At 36.1% G+C, this 21,633-nt stretch overlaps 1 protein-coding gene across 2 annotated transcripts in view; it reads right to left on the reverse strand.

The window, feature by feature from the left end:
• Rfx6 (regulatory factor X6) overlaps window positions 1-21,633 on the reverse strand; it is a 49,500-nt gene that overhangs the window by 22,331 nt on the left and 5,536 nt on the right. For both annotated transcript variants that reach the window (XM_090337676.1, XM_090337675.1), the window contains exons 4-6: window positions 20,357-20,418; window positions 9,327-9,404; window positions 7,854-7,881 (exon numbers count right to left, since the gene is read on the reverse strand). In XM_090337676.1, coding sequence (XP_090193802.1) covers window positions 7,854-7,881; window positions 9,327-9,404; window positions 20,357-20,418 — 168 coding nt within the window. The remainder of the gene's footprint in view (window positions 1-7,853; window positions 7,882-9,326; window positions 9,405-20,356; window positions 20,419-21,633) is intronic.

Below are 21,633 nucleotides of genomic sequence, written 5' to 3' on the forward strand. Positions count from 1 at the left end.
CCTTGAGAAAAGTCCAAGGACAGGCTCAGGCCCTGGGTTCATGTCCCATGACTGGCAAAAAAAAAAAGATGTTACATATTATGTATATATTTTTATTTTTACCTGTCCTAGGGCTTGAACTCAGAGACTGGGCCCTGTCCTTGGGCTTTCTCAAGGCTAGTGCTCTACCACTTGAGCCACAGCACCACTTCTGGCTTTTACTGTGGTATTGAGGAATCAAATCCAGAGTCCTGTGCATGGTAGGCAAGCACTCGACCACTAGGCCACACTCACAACCCTACATATTATATTATTATAATAGATTATATATTCTATATAAGTATAGAATATATAATATCATATAGAGAATATATTATATTATTGTAATATAAGATTGGGTTTTGAAAAAATTGTCAATTATAAATTATTCATCTTTTTTCAAATGTAATCCCAACAAAAATCCCAGCCCAACAGTCTTTTCTGTTTGAAATTTAACAAGATGAATCCAAGATGTATATATTGCTACAAAGATAAAGACTATGTGAAGATATAAGTATTTACTAAATAACATTGTAATAGTAGCATAGGGAAAGGTAAAAGAATGGAATGGATAATACTATTCTTTTTGGGGGGGGAGGAGTGGTCATGGGACTTGAACTCCTGGGTGCTGTCCCTGAGCTCTTCAGCTCAAGGCTCCCGCCCTACCCTTGAGCCACTGCCCTACTTCCCGTTTTCTAGTAATTAAGTGGAGATAAGAGTCTCTCAGCTTCATGTTGCCAGGGCTGGCTTTGAACCTTGATCCTCAGATCTCATGCTCCTGAATAGCTAGGATTATAGGCATGCACTACTGAGCATGGCAGATAACTCTATTCTTACATAATAAAATTGGCATTGCCAATTAGCAGATAAAAATGGCTTCCTACTTCACAATATGATTGGTGGTATTTCTGGTGGCATTGAAAGCACCAGTTTTTATTTCTAGAATTCCTTTTTTTGTTAATTTTAGGATTTTTATAAATTAGAAGTCTGTGAAGGCAGATTTGATCAGGCAGAAGAAAGAATCAGTGAACCTGAAATAAAAAAAAAAGAAAATGAATTTATGGAGTCAGAAATGAAATGAAAAAAAATCAAAGAAAGATAAAGAGAACCTATGGACCTTGTGGAACAGCATTAGACTAACCAACATGCAAGCTACGAAAGTAGCTCAGAAAGAAAGCTCAGAAGAAGAAATGGAGACTTGAGAGAGGAGAGGGAGATGATTTGAAAAAATTACAGTAAACTTCCCTTCCAAAGACTGATGAAAGAAATAAATACAAACACTCAGAAAGCACAATTAACTCCAGAGAACATGAACTCAGAGAGACTGACATGAAGACATACTATAATTAAACTGTAGAAAGAATCACAGGGGTTTGAACTCAGTTTCTTATACCGCTACGCAGGCACTCTACCATTTGAGCTACAATGTTCAGCCCTTTTGGCTTTAATTCTTTTTTAAAGAAGGTCTTTCATGGACTGGTCTAGACATTAAATCCTTACATTTGTAATTCTCAAATACCCTGAGTACAGGAACCTACTCAGGTTTTGAATTAGTTACACAGGTGTTTTGTTTTTGGTTTTTGCCTCAGCTGACCTTGAACCCTAATTCTATTTATTTCAACCTTTAATAGCTAGGATTACAGGCATGAACTGCCTCATCCAGCTGTCAAAGAATCCTGAAAAACAAGAGACGTGGCTTATCACTTACAAATTATCCTCAATAACTGCAACAACAAGTTTTTCTTTAGAAACTTTCAAAGCCAGATGGCAATGGATTGATATTCCAAATCAAAGGGAAACTTCCATTAAAAAAAAAGATTGGATTATATTCCATTGTATATGAAATCTAAATATAATTCAATTTCATTCCATAGTGGAATATAAACATGATATAATATAATTTACTTCAATTAAATTCAATGGAATATAGCAAAATTTGATTCCATCATATATGGAATGTATATATATACATATATATATAATTTCTTTATCTCATCATCCATATACTTAAACTATACCTTGGAAGTATAAGTATAAATTTACTTATATGCAAATTTATTTATATAACAAATAATGATAAATATATAAGTGTATATACATTTATACATAAATAATAAATAAATTTATATGGAAGTATAGGTACCTTTATGAGATGGTAATTCTACATGTGTGAAGCCAGAAAAATCCTACTGAGTGAAATAAGCACAGAGAAAAATATTTCCTGATCTCACTTCTATGTGAGCTCTAAAAGAGGCCCTATATAGAGAATAAAGAATAAAACAGTGATTATGAAAGTTCTGGAGGAGGAAATGGGAAAATTTAGGTCAAATAATATACAGTATCAAAATGCACGTTGAGCATGTCAGAAGACTGAATCTCCAATACTAGCACTATAGAAAATGACAGCATATTCCAGATTTTGCAAAAATGAGATCACAGCTGCTCTTTCCACAAGTGGAACATGCTAATGTATTCCATTATAGCAATCTCCTCACTCTATATGTCTATCTTATAACGTTTTATATACCTTAAATATATACAGTGCCTGAAGGAGAAATTAAGACATTCTCAGAAAGCAGAAGGGGAGTGTATTAGTTCCCTAGGCTAATCCCTGGAGAAATGTTGGAGGTTAGTCCTACAGAAATGAAAAGCTATTTGACCACATTTCAAAGCATATAGGAGGGCCGGGAGTTTGGCCTAGTGGTTAAACTGTTTGCCTAGCATGCATGAAGACCCGGGTTCGATTCCTCGGTACCACACACATAGAAAAAAGCCGGAAGTGGTGCTGAAGCTCAAGTGGTAGAGCTCTAGCCTTGAGAAAGTCCAAGGATAGTGCTCAGAGCCCTGAGCTCAAGCCCAGGACTGCCAAAAAAAAAAAAAAAGCATATAGGAAAATAAAGGTCAAGTTCATTTCCAACATACAACTTGGAAAGGAGGAGTGGGGGGGGGGGTGAGAGAAAACAAGGGAGAAAGCAATAATGTTCAACCTTAGTTATGTAACTGTAACCCTTCTGACATCACCCTTACACTAAAAGAAAACCTATTTTTTTAAAGAAAGGTTTTAGTCATCATGCTTTATGAGATAAGCCAAGACCAAAAAAAAAAGCCAGATGCCATATCTGTTCGCATAGCGTAATCTGCACATAAAATAATGATGGTGATAATAATAATAGGATATGAACACAAAAATTTTCCACAAAACTAATGAGAAAGGAAGAATTTGAAACTGAGACCTGATATCAAACTGTCATTACCCTGCTACCAATGCCAGTCCCTCCAATAAAAAAAAATTCACAAGAAAACAATGGAACAATATTTCATAAAATATCAAATTGTTAGCAAACCAAATCCAACAGAATAATAGACTGTACATAACATGTGCATATATATGTCATTTCCAAATGCAAAGATAGTTCAATACATTAATACCCATTAATATAGTATACCACTTTAACAGAATAAAGAGTAAATAAAACATATAAAGACTACAACTGATCAGTTGTCCATTGAAAAGGCAGTCAGTAAGTTCCCATATTTTTTCATAATAAAAACATCAAGGAGAAATTTTTATGAATAGAAACTACCTTGACCTAGAAACAGCATATAAATAAGCGCAGGAAAGCCGCCATTCCTGTCAAAACTTTTCCTCTAAAGAACCCTACTGCACTGCTGGTGGGAATGCAAACTAGTTTGGCCACTCTGGAGGGCAGTGTGGAGGCTTCTTAAAGAACTGAAAATATGGGCTGGGAGTTTGGCCTAGTGGTAGAGTGCTTGCCTAGCATGCACGAAGACCCGGGTTCGATTCCTTGATACCACATACATAGAAAAAAGGCCAGAAGTGGTGCTAAGGCTCAAGTGGTAGAGCTCTAGCCTTGAGAGAGTCCAAGGACAGTGCTCAGGCCCTGAGCTCAAGCCCAGGACTGGCAAAAAAAAAAAAAAAAAAAAAAAGAACTGAAAATAGACCTTCTCTACAATCCTGCCATACCTCTCCTGGGTATCTATCCTGAACATCATAACCCAGATTATGATAAGGACACCTGCTCAGCTATGTTCATCTCTGCACTATTCACAATAGCCAGGTGATGGAAACAATCCAGATGCCCTACTGCAGATGAATGGATACAGAAAATGTGGTCTATATATACAATGGAATTCTACATAGCCAACAGACAAGATAAAATAATGGCATTCCCTGGGAAGTGGATGGAACTAGAGCGAATCATGTTGAGTGAGATAAAGTCAAGACCAAAGGAACAAAAGGTGCATGGTATCCTTAACATGTGGATATTAGATCCAAACAGTACAAGAGCAATGACTCAATATTTGAGTACCCAAGGTTATGGACATGATCTTGGAGATATAACCATAACTACACAGACATAAAAACCTTTGATGGGCTATATACTCTATAGACATAATGTTTTATTACATATATTAATATGTATCTATGTCATACAAACCCTCAGTTTAATTTTAATTATGTTCTAAAATCTAAGTGCCAGTGATTGTATATAGAGATTCCCTTCCTGAATACTTGTTTGTTAAACATGACATTTGAAATATGAAGTAAAAATCACTGTTAAGGGCCAGGAGTTTGGCCTAGTGGTAGAGTGCTTGCCTAGCATGCAAGAAGACCCGGCTTCGATTCCTCAGTACCACATACATAAAAAAAGCCAAAAGTGATACTGTGACTCAAGTGGTAGAGCTCTAGGCTTGAGAAAGTCCAAGGACAGTGCTCAAGCCCTGAGCTCAAGCTCAGGACTGACAAAAAAAATCATTGTTAATAAAATCTTTTAAAAACATTTAGAAACTGGCCAGGAGTTTGGCCTAGTGGTTAAAGTGCTTGCCTAGCATGCATGAACACCCGGGTTCAATTCCTCGGTACCACATACATAGAAAAAAGCCAGAAGTGGTGCTGAGGCTCAAGTGGTAGAGCTCTAGCCTTGAGAAAACCAAAGGACAGTGCTCAGGCCCTGAGCTCAAGCCCAGGACTGGAAAAAAAAATTAGAAACTACATAAAAACTGTGCTTCCCACAGAGGGAAATTAAAGGGCCTTTGGAATTTACAAAAAACAGAAATTTTCCTTTAAGATCAAGAACAAAGCAAGAATGTCCATCTCTAAACTAGAAGTATATGGTACTAGAAGTCTTAGCCCTATGGCTAAAAAGGAAATTAGAAGAAGTAAAATTGTTTCTGAGTCTTTTGTTTTGTTTTGCCAATCTTGGGGCTTGAAGTTGGCCTGGACACTGTCTTTGAGCTTTCTAATATGTTTTCTATTGAAACTGTATTATAAGCTAATCTCAAAAGTCTAGCTTTTGTTTTATCATTTGTTTCTGTTTTGCTGTTAATTTACTTTATTTTGTTTCTCAGTTCATAACTTTAACAGTCCAAGGTGAAATACGAATATTCCTATTTCTAAGAAGAGATAAGAAGTCCGTAGAAAGTAAGAGGGGCAGATTTATAAGGAAAGATTAAAGGAGTTAGGCAGTACAGTTTGGTTAAGTGATGACAAAGGATAGCATGATAAGAAACTACAAATATTTGAAAAGCATATCCCAAGGAGGGAGAATTTGATATTGATCTTCGTTCAAAGTCATTCAGTGTGCCATGAGTGGTTCATGTTATGGAGAAGGAAACTGGCTGTCAGGGGAATTTTCTGGTGGCAATGTATGAAATAAAAGGACTTATGCTCTGAGAAATAATGGAAACTTCATTCGTCCAACTGATTAATAAAAACAAAATTTGGGGCACACTGGAAAATTCACCAGATAGAAAAGTTTTCTTTCATCAGGAAATCCATTAACTGTCTTAAAAATAAATAAATACATTTTATTTCTCTAATTAATGTTCTATATTGAGCGCATTTTAACTGACATTTTAACATTGTATTCTATTTACTGAGCATCTTTATGAACTTCAGCCATCCAGAGCTGATTCGATAAATGATATACTAGTCATTCTTTTTTTGCTCATTGAATTATCCATTGATATACTTTTCTATAGCAAATATAAACATACATGTTTCTAGTGGGCTGCGTTTTTATTGATTTGCACTTTTTTGAGCACATGTGCATTGTGAGATGCATTCTTCACACACTCTCTAAAACAATCTGCAATAGAAATGTTACCTTTACTGGACAATATGGGAACTGCTGTCTGGCCACGACAACAAATTTCAATTTTTAATTTTATTTAATTAAAGGCCTCACCTGACTAGTGGCCACCGTATTGCATGATGTATTACAGATAATCTCTGTGATTCACATACGACATGTGACATTTCCCACCACATAATTGAGCACATCTATATTTTTATTTGCTTTTATGTCCCATTTTTCCTAGGTAATAGTTGTCATAATATTGAAAGATACTCTTAATAAATGAAAAATATTTGGTGCCATCAAAGTCCTGGAATTGATATAATTATTTTTTTCTATTTCAACATTTAGATTATATACTGCCAACTTTTTGCCTTTGCCACCACAGTGTTGGATTTATAGATGTGCAGAGCACCCCTCATTTATCAAGAATATTTTATTTAAACTTGATTAATGTATAACTGAATTTGTAGTGAGGTTCTGTAAGAAGGAAAAGTATACTTGAGAAGTGTGTGTGTGTGTGTGTGTGTGTATGTGTGTGTGTGTGTTTAACTTAATGAAGCAAAACTTGCTGCGCTCTTGGCACATAAGCTGATGGCTCACTAATATTTGCAGCCTCATCTAACTGGGAGAATAAACACTGAAAGACTCACTTAAAAATCTCTACTGACCTAATCTTGAGTGAACCAAAATGTATTTCTAAATCAATATGTTTACACTCTCACAATTGTTTATTTTAATAAAAAGCTATTATTTCATTGATAATAAGAGCAATCTGGGGGAGTTTACTATGTAAATAACCATTACTGGAAAGAAATTGGTTATTTCAAAATGTTGGAGGCTTTTATTATTTCTTAAGATAATATGCTTGAGTCATTTCAGCCAACTGAAATGGAGTTACACTTTACCTCTAGTTCAAATTTACCATGCAACCCATTGTAATGTGCCCTTACTTCTGTGGCACCTTGTTTTAATGATTTGTTAAGTAGAACATAATGTGGCCTTATCATGTGCCTAATTAGCCATGCAGTCACTAATGGTAGTCTAACTCATTTAGATAAAGACAGTTTGCTGATCTGTTCTTTAAGGAGAGGTTGGTGAGAAAGCCAAGAGGGAAAGATTGTGTATGTGTGTGTGTGTGTGTGTGTGTGTGTGTGTGCGTGTGTGTGTGTGTGTGTGTGTGTATCCAGACATACATGACCACATATACAAGGTAGTAAATGATAGCTTATCATAACATTGGAGCTCTTTGATGATTATAATTTTTTTAAATAGGCCTTTAAAATTGTCCAAATACAAATTATTTCAGTATCATAAATTTAGGCTTTGTTGTTTTGTTTGAGGACCAATAATTGTCTCCTCCTCTTATAATTATTCTTCCTACTCCTCCTCTTCTTCTGCTTCTCCTTTTCCTCCTCTTACTCCTCCTCCTCCCCCCCTCCTTTCTCCTACTCCTGCTTCTTTTTTAAAATCTCCTAAGTATCTGATATTAGGTAAAGATCACTGAAAATTTCTTTCTTCTAGACTGATTTGAAGTTGTCCAGTAGTTCTATGTAAATATGCATTCATTGCCCATAGCCTGACTTAAATGGATCTGAAGTTCTCCATTTTTTTCAAGAAGCTCCTGATAAATTAACATTTTTTCTGTATTTACCTATGGGGATAATTGACAAGTGTGGCTGAGTTTATAAGACATAATGCAATAAAAATAAAGAAAAGATGAAATTTTTTTCTTACCTCATTTTTTAGCTTGCTCCCAGAAAACCTTAAAAATCAGTACATTTTTATTAGTTCAAAAAGAAATTACAATTATAGCATTCAAGGAAATGCATAAGACCAGAAACAGTAGGAACTTGATATACATGGTTAGTGAAATAAATTGGAAAAAGTATTTAAATTTTCAAAAGAATGCATGCACATTTGTCAACTTTCTAAAAGCACATAGAAGCCATGTAGGAAATAAAATGAGCAATATTTATAAAAATCAGGTAAAAACTGAGGCAAACAAAGGGCCTCTTAAAATTTTGTGTGTATTCTAATCTTCATTTGCATTTTGTAGTAGTCAGTGCCTAGCAATCTGCCATTATGATGACTTTTTTCCATAAAATACATTACTTGTAAAAATAATTTGTTCTTTCAAGAGACTGGAGTAACTTGCAGTAATCATACCAAAGGCAATCTCAAATGCAGCTTAAACTATTCTGAGTTTCTTTTTAAATAATTATATATTATCACTTGTTTTATTGTATATCACTTCATCTAGTAATATATGCCTGATAGTTAATGGAAGTTTAAAGCAGTGTGATTTTTATATTCATTTATGATTTTTCTGGCAGAGACTGAAATAGGTAAATTAGCCTCATCTTACTAAGATAGAATAATATTCACACATCTTGGTAAGGCTATAGTTCACACACAAACCTTTAAGACAAATTGCCTCTTATTAAAAAAAGTACATTTGGGGCCGGGAGTTTGGCCTAGTGGTTAAAGTGCTTGCCTTGCATGCATGAAGACCCGGGTTCGATTCCTCGGTACCACATACATAGAAAAAAGCCAGAAATGGTGCTGAGGCTCAGGTGGTAGAGCTCTAGCCTTGAGAAAGTCCAAGGACAGTGCTCAGGCCCTGAGCTCAAGCCCAGGACTGACAAAAAACAAAAAAAAAGTACATTTTTTGGATTTTGTTTTATTGGATTGAACCTAAAAATTCGATCTAGTTTTATGAGCAAATATTCATTTAACAGTGAGATTTCAGTGGGCACAGGTGGCTCACACCTGTAATACTTGCAACTCAGGAGACTGAGATCTGAGGATGGAGGTTTAAAGACAGCCCAGGCAGGAAAATGTAGAGACTCAATTAACAACCAAAAACTAGAAGTGGGTGTTGTGAGTCAAGTGGTTAAGCACAAAAGCTTAGGAACCATACCCAGGACCAGCACACACACCACCACCACCAACAACAACAACAAACTGTGATTTCCCTTCAATTCTCTAAGACACTTGATTTACCACTGATTTTCCATTATTATCACAAATCATAATTTTTACTAAGAAAACAGGACTATATTGTTACAAATGCTCACACAAAGTTCAAGCTAGATGATTAGAGGAAAGCATTTTGAGAGAAAAAATTAGGGAGTCATTTTGTTCAATAGATAGCATGCATATTAAAAGAAATGTAGAGAACGTGTCTTGAATATGGAGCAACTCTACCTTGTCAGGCCCTTTCCAGAATACACGGAGTGGTAATACGCACTGCTCTCTTTGATGCCAATCCCATAGTAATGATACCTAGGGCAAGGAAAGGAATGAGCTCCATGTTAATGAAGAGGTCTCTGAAGGAAAAGAGGAGACTAATGTGGAACTAAAGGACAATAAGGACCGTGACCCTGGATGATATTTCCTGGGAAGGACCACTGCCCACTGTCTGTCTTTTCCATCTGCATGCCTCAAAGATGGGGAAAAGAACAAAATAAAGAGAAGTTGAGGGCTTCCAATGGACTGCGGCCTCCCACTGAAACAGTAATATGGAATGACCACGGTTAATGAATGTCACTTATGACTGTGGCAGGCAGGGAAGGAATTTTCAAGTTCTAACCTCAGCAGAAACTAATAATCTATTTATTGGAGTAGAGGAGTATTGTAACTGATCCACTTTGAGAGAGTAAGGAGAAAAAAAAAATCTTAGAATACAAAGGAAAAAGTAAGTTAGCGGCCATAGATCTGTGGGTTGATTTCTGGGTCTTCAGTTCTATTCCATTGGTCTTCAGGCCTGTTCTTGTGCCAGCTGTTTTGGTTACTATAGCTCTGTAATAGAGTCTAAAGCTTGGTATTGATATTTCTCAAGTGCTGTTCTTTCTGCTAAGAATTGTTTTTGCTATACAGGGTCTTTACTATTCCTTATGGAATTTTGGATTGCTTCTTCTATTTCCTTAAAGAATGACATTGGGATATTGATATCAGATCCAAAAAAATTGAATGGAAGAAAGACAGCCTGTTCAACAAGGGATGCTGGCAGAACTGGTTAAGCACCTGTAGAAAACTGAAGTTGGATCCTTCTATGTTACCCTGCACCAGGAATAACTCCAAAAGAATCAAAGACCTTGATCCTTGAGGTAAAAGCAGATACCCTGAAAACTTTACAAAAAGGAATAGGAGATACACTAGGTCTCCTTGGCACAGGTCAAAACTTTCTTTAAAAAAACCAGAAACACAACAAATTAAAGAAAGTTTGAACAAATGGGACTGCATTAAACTGCAGAGCTTCTATATGGCAAAGGGCAGACCTAGCAAGTTAAATAGAGAAGATCTTCACTAACCATACAACAGACAATGGCCTCATATCTAAAATATATCTACACCTAAGATATTTGAATCTCTCTAAAACAAATCTTCAAAGAAATAACCATCCAATTAAAAGACAGGCCAAAGACTTAAAGACAGACTTCTCTGAAGAGGAAATAAGAATGGCCTATAGACACATGAAGAAATACTCAACATCTCTGGCCATAAAAGAAATGCAAATTGATACAACTCTGAGATTCCACCTCACTCCAGTTAGAATGGCCAGGATCAAGAAATCTAATAACAATAAATGCTGGTGGGGATGTGGCCAGGAGAGATCACTACTACACTGTTCGTGGGAGTGCAAACTTGTTCAACCACTATGGAAAGCAGTATGGCAGTTCCTCAAAAGACTAAACATAGAGCTCCCTTATGACCCAGCAATTCCACTCCTTGGCATTTACCCAATCATCCAGAAACAAGGACATACTAAAGCCACTAGCACAACAATGTTCACTGAAACATTATTTACCATAGCAAAAATATAGAACCAACCCAGATGCCCCTCAGTAGATGAGTGGATCAACAAGTTGTGGTATTTGTACACAATGGAATTCTAGGCTGCCATCAGAAAGAATGACATCGCCCCATTTGTAAGGAAATGGAAAGACTTGGAAAAAATCATATTAGGTGAAGTAAGTCAGACCCAAAGGAACTTAGGCTCAATGGTTTCCCTCATTTGTAATAATTAGTACACATCTAGGACTCTCCTAACAGAGGATTACAATAGCCCAAAACCTAGATACATAAGGGCATATAGGATGAGACTAAATGAAAGGATCTCTAGGATATGGAAACAAGAGCTTTATCTTATGTGATTGTTGTTCTTAATGTACTATGTTATTTCTCTTCTCTTTTTGTGCTCTTTGGTTAATCTCATATTGTTACTGCATCTGACTTTGTTACCTAGTAGATTGTATATACATTTATTTGTTTATTTGAAATAGGAAAGGGAAGGGGAAAACAAGATGATTGGAAGGGGATAGGAGGAGGGAAATGGGCACAAAAACATGAGAAGGGGTATCAATGTGTGAGAAGTAATGCACCTATCTGACAAACATAACTGTACCCCCTCTATACATTACCCCAACAATAAAAAGTTTTTTAAAAGGTTGGAACCAAGAGAGGAATGGAAGAAATAAAAAAAATTGCTTTAAAGATCGAAATGCTAAACTAATTTATATTACTAATTAGAAACTAAAAGTAGGAAGCTTAATTCATAAAGATCTTACTAAAACCAATACATAAAGAGACACACATAAGGGAAATAACTTAGTAGATTTAGATAGCATTCGATCTGCATATTAAGAATTAGTGAGATGTGGAGTCTAGAATAAGTACCAACATTTCCCTGACTAATCTTTGATCACCATACCACAGAAAGAAACAAACAAGTGATTTTGAGAACAAGGAGACCTCTTAGAACCAGAAGCTGTTGTAATGTAATTGCATGTCCTTTTGTAAAGCTTACTGTTGTTCGATAGGCTGTATCATTCAAATAGCTGTATTAACCATTTGCTAATACAACATATATTTAGCACTGTTGTGAAAGTAAATAATCTCTTATAACAAGTTCTAATTCATTGTTTCTTATCTGGAATCTTTTTCAACATGGAAGCAAAGTTATTTCATGGAGACTGAGAAGAAACTAATTGTTTTCACAGATGGCAAATGAAAGTTGAAGGCATAAACAGGAGTTCAGTAAGTAGTCAGAGTACACACTTGCCTGGCCACTGCGACTGTTGTCCGTACAGTGATGAATAAAACACACATGGAAACTATACTGAAAATAGTCATACCCCAGTTCATGGACTCCTGAGCAAGCTTCTTGCTAACTGTAGAACAGAAATCACCCTGACCAGCAGTGAAGCAAAGTTTATTCCTACATTTGCAACTACCCAACCATCGCATTCCTTTTGAACTGCAACCCCCTCCAGGGCCCTGTTAATACTAATACCAAGTTGACATTGGGTATCTTACTCATGGCATTAAGAATAGTTTTATTACACTGATTTGTTCCTCTGCTTTAGGAAATGACTTGTGCTGTTTCTTTTTACTGTGAAGGTTATCTTTGCAAATAGCAGTATTTAATATTCCTACCTGAATTTAGAATTAATATTTTCTACCTAGCACTCTAAAGCCCCTTTCAAACTAATGACACTGACAACCTTGACACCTGGAAAGTGACTTAGCCAACTATTTTAGCTCTGTGTGGGAGATGCAATATATTTTCTTCTCATTAGCAATGCTCCACAATGTAGATAGACTGATATAGCTCAGTGTGTTCTATCTATGCATGCTTTTTTTTTTGTCAGTCCTGAGGCATGAACTCAAGACCTGGGCACTGTCCTTGAGCTTTCTCAAGGCTAGCATTCTACCACTTGACCCACAGCACCACTTCTGGCTTTTTCTGTTTATGTGGTACTGAGGAATAGAACCTGGGTCTTCATGCATGCTAGGCAAATACTTTACCACTAGCCACACTCCTGGACCCTGTCTATGCATTCTTATAAATCTGCCAGGAGGTAGAAAACTACTAAGGGTACACTCTTCCAAAAAAAAAAAAGTATGACTGCATCATGTAGTGAAGAGCAAGTAGTTGCAGAGTATCTATAACCTGAAGGAGGTGATATTCTATGTGTGGGGTGGGAAGGGGGAATCATTCAAAGAAAGAATCTATTTCAAGGAACTATTTCAATGAATCTATTTCAAGGAAAAAATATATTCATTATCACATGCTGTCACAACCTCCAAGTGCAATAGTATTTCAAATTCAGAACTGACATTGAAATTGCATGGTTTAGTCAAAAAAGGTTATTTTAAAATATGAATTTAATCTATGACTCTATAGACATACTGTTTTATTTCATAAATTAATATGTATCTATGATATATAAACCCTTAGCCTAATTCTGATTAAGTTCTAAAAACTAAGTGCCAGTGATTTTATATAGAGATTCCCTTTTTGAACACCTGTCTGTTAAACATGTCATTTGAAATATGATGTAAAAATCAACGTTAATAAATTCTTTAATTAAAAAATATGAATTTAAAGTGAAAACTCAAGCCTGTTGCTCTCTAGAACCTACTAAATCAAATGAGTTTTAACACTGGAAGCACAGAAGATACATTTAATTTTGCATCTCGTTTGCTTACAATTAGAAATTTTCATGTAAAATACAGTTGGAATGTGTTTGTATTTGGTACATTCTCTCCTCTAATACATCTTGAATTATGGCAAACACAGATCAAAATTGTAAATCCTTAAAGCTTATATCACTGACACTAGATATTTTGTATTTGACATTCTTTACAGAAATAAAGTCTCCTAGAAAGTAATCTCCTTATAAGAGGAAGTCAATAAATATTTGCTGAGTAACTGAATAACATGAAAAAGTTGAGAAACTATCTCACAAAGAAAACAACAAAAATAATTTGTTAAGATATTCATATATTATTGCTTACTTAAATATTACATTTTGGTAAAGATGCACGTATTTCTCATCACGCATCAGTAGCAAACACCTATAATACTAGCTACTCCGGAAGCTGAGATATAAAGATTGAGATGTGAAGTCAGCCTAGGGATCTTATCTCCAATTAACCACCGAAAAGCCAGAAGTGGAGCTGAGGCTCCAGCGGTAGAATGCTAGCCTAGACGGAAAAAGCTCAGGAACCGTGCCCAAGTTCTGAGTTCAAGTCCAAAGACTGGCAGGAGCAAAATAAAATAGTGCATTTAGGTAGAAAGGCTGTGCTAGCAATTCACATCTCAATGCTCTGCAAAATTATTTTGGGAAGAATATTGTAGTATTTTTACATATTTCATACCAAGTTTTTCTGGAGTCAGAGAAATAATCACACATACACACACACACACACACACACACACACACACACACACACCCTTAATCTTTCTTTCCATCTAACTAGGTGCATGGCATTTCATGAATAATGATTTCGGGGCTTTCAGAAAAAAGGAGAGATGGATGAATGAGCAGTTCTGTCTTCCTAGCAATAAAGATAACCCTCATAAAACTGGAAAGAGAGAGTTCATAGAGAGTATACATGTACTTCTCTTCTCCCTTGCAACATCTTATAGCACTGTTCTGCTGCTAATAGATTTCCCTAAAATGAACTCTGCCAGGAAATATTATCCAACATAGCAAGCACATATGCTGGTCCATGTTAGGTAAAGGTGATGTTTGTCTCATGGAACAAGTAGCTGCATGAATTTAAATATCAATTCTTGATATCGGTCTGTAGACTGTTCTGAGTAAAGATTCCCAAATATTTCATAGATCTCACATCTACTTTACTACAGAATCTAAATACTCAACACCAAATATCACTGGGTTTCATTAGCTAATGGTTTCATTAGCTAATTTCTTTAAGAAAATGTTTGTGTCACAATGGACCTTTCTAATTTCTAACAAAATTCATTAGTATCAACCACTCCTAGGCTTCTATTTTACATCAAGTGATAGGCATAATTTTAATTGATGAATGAATGAGAATAGTTAATGAGTGTTTCCATCTTTTAAAGTGGATATGTTATAAAAACACAATATATTTCAGTGGGACAAATGAAATGATTGCATTTTTTAACCCAAAGGTTTATACTCTAATACTTTTCTTCACTTGCCAGTCAATTTATATCCATATTTTATTGTTCTTTTCCCATGTCAGTGCTAGTGCTCATACAGAATTCTTAAAACATATGTTCCCACTGAGCTAGTAGACCTGGTGTTAGTTTACACTACACAAATGATAACTGATAAGGAAATGATGGGATTAAGCTGTTCACGGGCTTGCAATAACTTGCTCTGATAAGAGCAGCTGCCCTATCAGTTTTATTAACCCACTAAATCACCACTAATAAATAAGATAATAGCTTTTGTCCATCATGTCTGAAAATCAAGATTTGGTTGATCAAAGTCTACAAGAAATTAAAATGTAACTCCAAATCAAACAGTCTACCATGTGGATGAAATCTACTGTGGGCTCAACCATATTCTCCCTTACTTCGCAAGAATACCTTGCCAGAGTGGAATATGGGATTTTTTAACACATAGAAAGAGATAAAATTCCCTACCACCCAGATGGCATTAGTAAAATTCTAGTAATTAATAATTCATGCCAACAGTGAGGTTTTTGGGTAACTGGCTCCCTAGCTCCATAACTTGTTGCATCTCCAAATTTTTTGAGAATGATGTGTTTGTACATCAGTACCTCAGTGGGTGGATTGTACATCATTGAGTGCATTAATTATTCCTGACATAATAAACCCATAATCACAAAATATGCAGCAATTATTTAATTGCTATGTTGTAACTATAGAATACTGTTTCATTCTCATTTATTAGAAATCTAGAGAAATGGAGGTAGGAGGTGATACTGACCAATATACATTATACTCGGATTGACATGGTTGAGCTGAAACTTTGTTGGACATCTAGTTAAAATAAAATTTTCAAAAGAAGAAAAATCTAAATATAAAGCTACTACAAGTGACTCAGGCCTATAATCCTATCTACTCAGGAAATTGGGATCTGAATGATCACAGTACAAAGCCAGCCTGGGCAGGAAAGTCCATAAGACTCCATCTTCAAGATAGCCACCAAAACTCCAGGCTGAAGTGTGGTTCAAATGGTAAGCAAGTAAGACAAGCCAAAGCAACATGCTGAATTAAAACACTATTAATGTCAAAAGAAAGAAAAGGAAAATTAAATGTAAAACTTTTGGCAGTGTTAGTAATCAAAAAGAAGAAAAGAAACTATGAAAGTGAAGCCAGTTTCCGTCTTAATGCCTAGTCTCTGCAGTCTTCCACTGGAGTTTCTGGGTTTCTTAACAGGCAGGGAGGGTGAGAGGCTGCTAAGCAACTAGGGCCATGTACACACTAAATAGTTTGTCCCCAAAGCACACTTGAAATGAGCCTTTTCAACTGCATATTCACCCATAACTATTGGCAGTGGCGGAACATCAGATTTGCCACTGGAAATAAATTACTGTTCCAATTTTTATTGTGTTTTTTTTCTGATAATGGATAATGTCTGCACCTACATTGAGGTTTTGTGCATTGAACATTTTCATCTTTTCCTTTTCAAAGAGATAGGAAGTGAGATCTGCTCCAAGGTGACAGGTGGAAGGAAAGTCAATGTAAAAGCCAGTTGTGGCAGAATTTAGACAAAGACTTCAAAGCAGACATGAAATTCCTTTAAGGTGTAGACTCTGGCAACTTCTCTTTCTCACATTAGTGTCTCTCAAACTAGATATCTGCATGAACAGTGAAATTTGGAAAATGTTTTTGCTCCATGAATGCCAAAGACAATTTTACAAAAGTCAGTTAAAAAATCCAGAAATGTCTGACAAGTCAATAGTTAGCTAAATTAAATTCTGTCTGATGATCCCAAATGAAATAATTTTATATACTCTAATCTATGAAAATGTGACAAAAAAGCAGAAAACTTATATGCAAAATAATCACCATCCAAACATGGATATACTGTTAATATAGATAACAAGTTCAACAAACTAAAAATAAATTTATGTAAAGTTTGTTTTCACTTGCAAAGTAATTCATTATTTAGTAACAGTATCCATAGGATATATTAAGTATTACAATGAAAACAAAATAGGTGAAATTATAATTGTCTGATTCTCTAAGACAGACCTACTCTATTTATATTTGTGCACACATAGTGTTCATAAAATATAAAGTTGTGGAATCTTTTTTTCCATATATTTTTATTGTAATTAATAGAAGAGTTACATTATATTTGTCAGATAGAAGGTGCATTAATTCACATACACTGATATCCTTTAGTTGTGGAATCTTAAACAGCCATTACAAGTGAGGATATTATTCTAATATAGAGAAATAAGACAAAAATGAAAGTGAGTGGGACCGGGAGTTTGGCCTAGTGGTTAAAGTGCTTGCCTAGCATGCATGAAGACCCGGGTTCGATTCCCCGGTACCACATACATAGAAAAAAGCTGGAAGTGGTGCTGAGGCTCAAGTGGTAGAGCGCTAGCCTTGAGAAAGTCCAAGGACAGGGCTCAGGCCCTGAGCTCAAGCCCAGGACTGGCAAAAAAAAAAAAAAAATGAAAGTGAGTGAAAGTTCATTGGTGCTGCAACTTTTTTTTCATATAAAACAAACATCTCTAAATGAATTATTGAGGTTTAATCAGTTTTTATATCTAAGACCCATAAATGTGTCCAGATCCATAATTGTTAACAAAATACCAACAACAATTTTTCCAATTGTACCCAAATAACAATTTCATAAATATATATTTACTGATGAAAAACTGAACAATCCATCCAGTGTCACACAATCATTTCTGAAAGCATAGGATTCCCAGTCAGATTTGTCAAACTCTAATCCCATGTTCCTAACCATTACTCTGTGCTGCCTTTTGATGCACTGCCTTCTAAAATGAAACTGAGGATATTTCTATTTTGGAAATAAATACAAAAGCATTACCTTGCTAAGAATAAGTATGTCAAAATATCACTTCCAAGATATACAAACTCTACTACTAGCTGTATCTTTCAACATCCTTCTTTTGCATAAGAATTGCCTCTACAAACACCAAAACTACAGTTGTCACCTTACCAAAATAAAAAAACGAACCCTCTAGTCTATCATCAGGGCAGGAAAAAAAAATCAAATTGTTAGTGCTTTATCCTTGGCACACCTATTGCTCTTTGGATATAAAATAAATTGCCAGAAGTCACCAAATGTTGCTATATCAACCTAAGTACTCAGGCCTGACAGTGCCACAATGCACAAAGTTAATGATTGATCCTAATCCTAAAGGCTCCTTCTAGGATTAATTGACTTTCTCTGAAGCCTGTCTGCCCACTCTCTTGTAGATTTTGTCAAGAGGATTTTTCTGCATTGCTTTGCCTCTTGCCCCCTATCTTCCTACTTCAAACACCATCTGATCTCTCCTCTCCTTGCACAACTCAGCAGAAATCAACCCTAGTAGATATCAACAACCCAAACTGGCTCAAAGCTGACTTGAGCTAAAGCTGACTTGGTTACAAGGAAAGGACCAACTTCATCTGTTTCAGTTTGATATTTTATTTCTCCTTCCCAGGCTATAATATTGTTAAATTAGTTTAAATCAATTCAATAAATATCAACCAGAAATCCACTATGTATCAGTTGACAGACAGGATATCCAAATGGATGAGATAGAGCCTCTATCCTCAAAATGCAATTTCTTTAAGGAAGGTGATAAGTTAATTTCACACTCCATGGGTCCAAAATAAAAGCGATGAGGATTCAAGAAGGCTGCAGCAAATGAATAGAGAAAGAAAATACGCAAAAGCGAAAGTTGACAAGACACTCCATGAAATGAATCAGATTTCAACACATGTGTAGGCCCAGGGCTTCCCCAGGATATCCTGGGAAAACCAGCACGAGCCAAAGAATGATGAGTGGAGTGAAGCAGAGTCCTGGGAAATGAATTTAATGAGGACACGGGTTACATGCTGAAAAAAGCAAGAAGTACTTAATAAGATAGGAAGATGGATTGGGACTTCGTTGTAATGGATCTTGAATGTCAAGGTGGGAACACTCTAAGGACAAAAACTTACTCTTGGCTGCCAGAGCACCGCCATCATGGGTCGCCAGCATGCTCCCAGGAAAGGTAGAAAAGGCAGGCGTAGTAGTGCAAGAACTGGGTGATGCTGGGATAGAGAACCCGGAGGGCAAGTTTCTGTACTGAATGTAGGAGGGCATTAGTAGCAGGAGGAAATGGAGGTGAGAGTCGAAGAAGAGGAAGAATAGTAAAAGTGATCCATTGGCTTTCTTTCCATGGTAAACAGCACCAAGGGAAGTGAGCTAGTAGATAATATGTCATGAAATAGCCAAGAGATGAAAACAGCAGAGCAAAGGTGAAAGTAGAGCAGGTCTAGTTGTCTTTCAGTATAGAAGACTTGGCTGTGCTTGTAGACCCAAGAAAAATAGGAGAACACAGAACAGAAGAAAATAATTGTAACTGGACATTTGACAGAGATAGCCAAGAAAGACAAGAAAACTAAAGATACCAAGAGGGGTACATTGTTGGGAGCCAAGTAACGCCATGTCTAATAACTTTCTGCTGAGGCTTGTAGTAGGGATAAAACATGTGGATCTCTTTGTCCTGTCCATCTTGTATACTGATAGGTTCCCTCACCCAATATAAGGAGGAGAGATTTAGGGAATAAAGAGAGAGATCTTCCTGCCTTGATGAAGCTGTGTGATGTCTCTGTTCGTGCTCCGGGGTAAGAAGGCTGGGTGCGGGAGGACATTGGGCCCCTTCCTCTCGGGGCTTGGCCTGGCCAGGGTGTGTTTTTTCCCCATCCCCCTACTAGTAGAGGGGGACCGGGGACGAAGGACCCCGACAGTACATGTTGGTAGCTTATCTTGTGCTTAAAGTCACCCAAAGAGGTCATTTGTACATGTCATTTGTTATGAAGGAAAGAGAAGGAGATACTAGATCATTGTTATCTAAGATAGAAAACTCGAGAAAGAACCTGAACATCACTAGGACAACTTCTTTCTACTCAGAACTCTTCCCTCCTGGCCCTGGCCGTGCAGTCACTGTAGTGGATCTTGTGTATTCCCCTTCTGTAACACTTCTCAAAACAATTTCAAATAACAGCTTCAAGATTATAAAAAAAAAAAGTTCCTTTATTTCAGCAGAAAGAATAATATGTTCTGGATTTCATCTGTAATAATTTTTTTGCAAAAAAAATAATCTTCCTTTTAGATTGCAAAAATCTTTCTTTTAAAATTCTTGACAAATCTGCTTCATCAATAAAATCCTAATCTGGCTCTATTCCCTAATAAAGATACTTCATAGTATCATGTACATGGGAGGAATTATTGTTCACTCGTGTGTCTTACTTTGAGTGCCCTCTTGTTCCAAGACGCCGTGTGGTGAGGAGGGGAAATTTCTGGCGAATAGTCTAAAAAAGAAAGACAATTATTTCAGTCTTTAGAAAGCATGGTATTCTAATGTGAGCCATCCATTATCAACTAAGCCAAGAAAGTAAAGTTGAAAGTAAAACTTTACTGAAAGTAAAACTAAGTGAAATATAAAGGTACAGGTAATGTGCAAGAAAGTAATAACACACACATAGAGAGAGTACTGCAGTGGAGCCAGAGAGGCCTCTTTTTTTTCTGGAGTGTTCTACCACTTATGTGAGTTTTCAAGACAGATCCAACTAGTACCTGCTTTTGCCTGATTTTAATGCCATGACAATGATTGCTTTATATCTGTTCAGAAGAGAGACATTTGCTGCTTTATACTAATTCTATAAAGAGATTTACCCATAAGGGGATATACATCTCCATCCTCAAAGGACAGTTAGAGATGAAGAAGTCTATATTTGAGCTTATCTTTTTCTTTTTAAAAAAATGACGCACCCAAGGTGCATCATAATTCCCAGTTAAGAGTCTATGTCATCACCGTAAGGGAGACTCATAAAATGCTAATGCTAACATAGATTGGAAACTGGCTAACTTCAGTGGATGGATTGAGCTTTGCAGGTCTCACAGGAAGTTTACTATAGTCATGGCTAGACTGTAGGTTGATTGATTATTATGTACCATGTCACATTGTCTCTGTAAACAGATTTTTAGAATAAGTCAATTCCTTTTTTAATAAATGACCTGTATAATGCATGGAGCCATCATTTGCAATCCTAGCACTCAGCAAAAGCAAGAGGATCATGAGTTCAAGGTCAACCTACACTACATACCAAGACTAAAAAAAATCAAATGAAACAAATAATGAAAAACAAAAAAACCCCACAAACTGAGAAGCTAGATTATAGCACTTGTTATTTTCTGAACAACGAGTCCCTCTACAGGTTAGAATTTGGATTTCAGTTTATATGAGAAAACAATACTCAAGATCCACACTTCCTATAAATTGTCTGAGACATTCTGCATTTTCAAACAGCAGACTATGGCAAGGCTTTCCCAAGAGATTAATATTGTTTCCTAGTTCTCAAAATGATATCGATATGGCAATAGCAACTCCACAGATTCCCATATACACTGCATATAGAAAGGAATGTTTTTACAAGTGATAGTAATTCAACCCATCCCATCATGAAATATTTCAGTTTGAGGTACAAACATATTCAGTGTAAAATGGAGAATTTGGGCAACTTTTT

This window comes from Megascapheus bottae, chromosome 8 (genome assembly GCF_031878675.1).
Source record: "Megascapheus bottae isolate mThoBot1 chromosome 8, mThoBot2.hap1, whole genome shotgun sequence".
Classification (NCBI taxonomy): Eukaryota; Metazoa; Chordata; class Mammalia; order Rodentia; family Geomyidae; genus Megascapheus; species Megascapheus bottae.